This window comes from Monoraphidium neglectum (genome assembly GCF_000611645.1).
Source record: "Monoraphidium neglectum strain SAG 48.87 unplaced genomic scaffold scaffold00338, whole genome shotgun sequence".
NCBI classification, from domain to species: domain Eukaryota; kingdom Viridiplantae; phylum Chlorophyta; class Chlorophyceae; order Sphaeropleales; family Selenastraceae; genus Monoraphidium; species Monoraphidium neglectum.
Genome location: NW_014013290.1, coordinates 25,932 through 29,582, shown reverse-complemented (window position 1 = coordinate 29,582; position 3,651 = coordinate 25,932). Strand labels below are relative to the sequence as shown.

The 3,651-nt window shown below is 63.4% G+C and overlaps 2 protein-coding genes across 2 annotated transcripts in view; one reads left to right on the top strand and one right to left on the bottom strand.

Moving 5' to 3' along the window:
• The window catches only part of MNEG_2855 (hypothetical protein), a gene marked incomplete at both ends in the record, with an annotated part of 2,036 nt that extends 1,192 nt beyond the window's left edge, over nt 1–844 (top strand). The window contains 2 exons of the mRNA XM_014048673.1: nt 35–99; nt 605–844. Coding sequence (XP_013904127.1) covers nt 35–99; nt 605–844 — 305 coding nt within the window. The remainder of the gene's footprint in view (nt 1–34; nt 100–604) is intronic.
• A 2,225-nt stretch (nt 845–3,069) lies between these two features.
• MNEG_2854 (hypothetical protein) lies at nt 3,070–3,411 on the bottom strand (the record flags this gene model as incomplete). The annotated part of the gene is made up of 1 exon (XM_014048672.1): nt 3,070–3,411. The coding sequence occupies one exon, from the start codon at nt 3,409–3,411 to the stop codon at nt 3,070–3,072; it is 342 nt and encodes a 113-aa protein (XP_013904126.1).
• Between the last annotated feature and the right edge of the window lie 240 nt (nt 3,412–3,651).

Below are 3,651 nucleotides of genomic sequence, written 5' to 3'. Positions count from 1 at the left end.
TTCCACGACCGCACACCCCCTTTCCTCATCACAGACGCCCCCAAGCTGGCGGGCCGCCGCACCAAGGCGGAGGCGGAGGGCCTGTCGGAGCAGGAGCAGGTGGGGGCGCCGCACACCCGGGCCTGCAGCGCCCTGGGTGCCCCATGTTGCAGAGCCAGGTGGCCACAGAGCGGCTGGCAGCCGCTGGCTCACGCAGTGCTTGTTGAAGCGAGCTGTGCAGTCGGCCCGCTCTCGATGCGCAGCTGGGCGCAACTGCCTACTCTGTGCAACTGGCCGACAAGCTGTGTTGGTGCATTTTTGCGATTTGCTTTTCCCCTATGCGTGCATGCTTTCACGCACGCGCTTGCACCACCCTGGACGTGCGCGCAGCGCAGACACTCATTCAAATTGGCGCGCATGTGTGCGTGCACGCACACACACGCACGCGCGCGCGCACAGCGCACGCACACACACACACACGCGCGCGCACACACACACACACACACACACACACACACACACACACACACACACACAAAGACACACACACACACACAAAAAGACACGTGCACTCATCATGCCCCCTCTGCTCATGCCTGCCCTTCCTACCACCACACGCCGCCAGATCCGCATGCAGCAGGAGCTCTTTGCCCAGGCTCGCGCGAGGTCCATGTCGCTGGCGGAAGCGCAGGAGTCCTCCGCGCGTGCACATGTCACGGCGCACCAGCAGCAGCAGGAGCAGCAGGGGCTGATGGGGCCGCCGCCACCTCATCAAACACAGCCGCAGCCCGTGGCGCGGCAGCAGCAGCACGAGGAGGGGGAGGAGGACGGTAGTGGTGGCGGTGATGACGATGAAATGACATAGCGGCCATCTGGGGCTGTGGCTGCTTGAAAGCCCCGACGTGCCGAAGAGCCCCTCCTGATCGCTCTAACGCAACCGTTCCTCTGAGCATCCAAGGTTGCTGCAATATGCAACACCCGACTGCAAGATAGTCCAGATTTCATCAAGCTAGAGGTGTTACAATCAATTTTTACGTTGCTGGGAACCCTACCAGTGCTGGATGCGTGGTTGGCGTGCGTACAGCACAGTCTGCGCATCGTGCGAGGGAATTGATGGCGCGAAATGCATTTGCCACCTAAGATCGGGCGCCCAGCGCAACAGCGCATCCCTGCCCGCGCTGGTGCAGCAAGACACAGCCTACGACCAATGTGGTGCTGGCAGCTTGACGTGCTGTGGCAGCTCGTTTCACAGAGCAAGGGGTAGTAGGCAGCCTGCTTGATGCTTTTGCTGCTGCCCACCAGCCGGCCACGTGCAATCAACAGTGCAGTATAGTGGTTGTGAGTCCGCCACAACCCATCAAGGGCCACAAAACAGACAAGGGATTGTCAAAAACCGGCGCGAATGGGCATGCGCTTGAGCACGGTGCAGAATCAGCCTCGCGCCGAGCGCCTCGCATCGCGCCGGCATGTGCCACGTGGAGCGGCGACTGCGCACCCCAGTTGAACTGCTAACCTGAGGCCATCCACGGCCAGCAAGGGGTGGTTGAGCGTCGGTGGCGTCGCTGCCACCCGAAAAGTGGCCCTTTTGCGGGCTCATTGAGCTGGCACAATGTTGATGCGAGCCGGGTTGCTTGTTCGTTCCCACGCCATTGCGTGGTGGTCTGCAAAATCTTCTGACAGGCTACAATTGTCAGCTGGTTCACGCCATTGCGGCGTTCAGTGGCCGGCGCCGTCTTCGCGGCCGGCCGTAGCGAGACGGGCGGCGATGTGGCTGTGCCACACAGGGCCGCCGTGGGACGCCTGCGCCGCATCCTGCCGGTACTCTGGAGGGATGTCGTCACTGCAAAAGGGGAGGGAGCAGACAGGTGAGGTGAGCAGAAAGCAGAAGGCGAGCGGGAAGCTGCAAGAGCCGAGGTCAGGGGATATGGCAAGGGGCATGCGGCGTGCGCAAGCCAGTGCGCGTCTGCCAAGCTCCCTGGGTTTCGGTCAGGAAACACGCAGCAGCGCTTTCGGGCATATGCCGCTGAAGCTCACATATCAGTGGCAGTATGGCCGGCGGGCTTTCCTCCAAACAGCAGTGACAGCAGCCGGCCAACGGCATTGCCGCCGCCGTCTGCCTGGCGTTGCCCCTGAGATCCCAGGACGAGAGCGCGCGCAGGTGGGGCCAGGCTGCGGCGCGCAACGCGCGGCTGCTGCGGGCGCGCCACAATGCTGCGGTGAGCGACAAGAGCCATTGTGCCTGTTGCTGGAGCGGTCGGTGCGTTGAGGAGGGGCGAGTGACTTTGATGCCGTTCGCGAGGGCGATGTGCTATTGATTTCGTCAACTGTGATAAAGCTTGAATGAAAGGCCTGTAAAAACTACACATGCCGAGGCTGTTATTTGGGTGATGCCGCCGGGCTGCCAGCTTCATGGCCGCTCCAAGCATCTGGGGTGGGGGGCACCTCGTCGAGCACTCGTGCACACTTTTGATGAGCGTGGATGCCTACCGATTTGTCGGCAGCACTTCGCAGGCCGCGCCCTTTTTGCGGCCAGGCCGGGTGGCGGCCACGGGTGCCCCTGCCAAAATCAACAAGGCAGTGTAGCAGGGCTGCCACAGGCTGGCGCCCCCTTGCCTCGCTCAGACCCATGGACTCTGCTGACACGTTTACACTCACGTAAGCATTATCCAACGCGGCCTTGCAGGCTCTGAAGGAACCTTTAATAGAAGTTGCGTAGGGTCACTTGACAGTCCAACAACCCATCGAAACCCCCATAGCTGAATGCTCGGCGTGGCTTCCTGCAATTATAACAGTGTAGATAGGGCGGCCGACAACAAAATTGTGACGCAGTCAGTCACAGCAAGCCCAGTACCTTCTAGTGCTCACGCAAGCGCATGCACAGAAGCACGCGCGCGCGCGCGCGCGCACGCACGCACGCACGCACACACACACACACACACACACACACACACACACACACACACACACACACAAACATGCAAACACCCAACCTGCTCTACTGGACCGTAACGCCCTGTGCCGTATTCGTTCCTGCGGCGCCCTCAGAATCTTCATGGCTGCCCTTGCCCCACCGCTTCTCGCACCGCTGCATCAACCGCCGCTGCCCTCGTCCCCGCAGCCCTCGCGCTCCCACGCGTCCCCCTCCCAATCATCGCCCTCATTGTCCGCGCCGACGCACGCTGCGTCAGCAAGCGCAGCCTGGGCCGCCGCCGCCGTCCGCCACACACGCCACGAGCCATCATCCTGCAGTATCCTCACATCATCGTCGTCGTCTTCGCCGCGATACGCCGCGCAGCTGTGCTCCGCCCCCGCCTCCGCCATCACCGCGAGCTGCGCACGCACGTGCTGCAGCATTCCCTCCAGCGCCGGCCGCTCCCCCTCCTCCAAGCAGCCCGCGGCCGCCGCCTCGAGCACGCAGCAGGCAGCTTCCATTACGTCTGCCTGCCCAGCAGGCTGCAGCAGGCCGGCAGCGGCGAGCGTGTGCGCGGCAGCGAGCACGGTCTCCAGCCGCTGCGTCAGGCCATACAGAGGGATAGGGCAGAGCCTCCCAGGGTCGGAGTACGGCGTCCCTGGGTCGACGGGGCTCCAGCTCCCGGCACCGTGCGAGGGCGGCGGCGGCGACGCAGGCGCCACGAAGGGGCGCGGCGGGAGGCGGAAGGGCAGCGGCAGGTG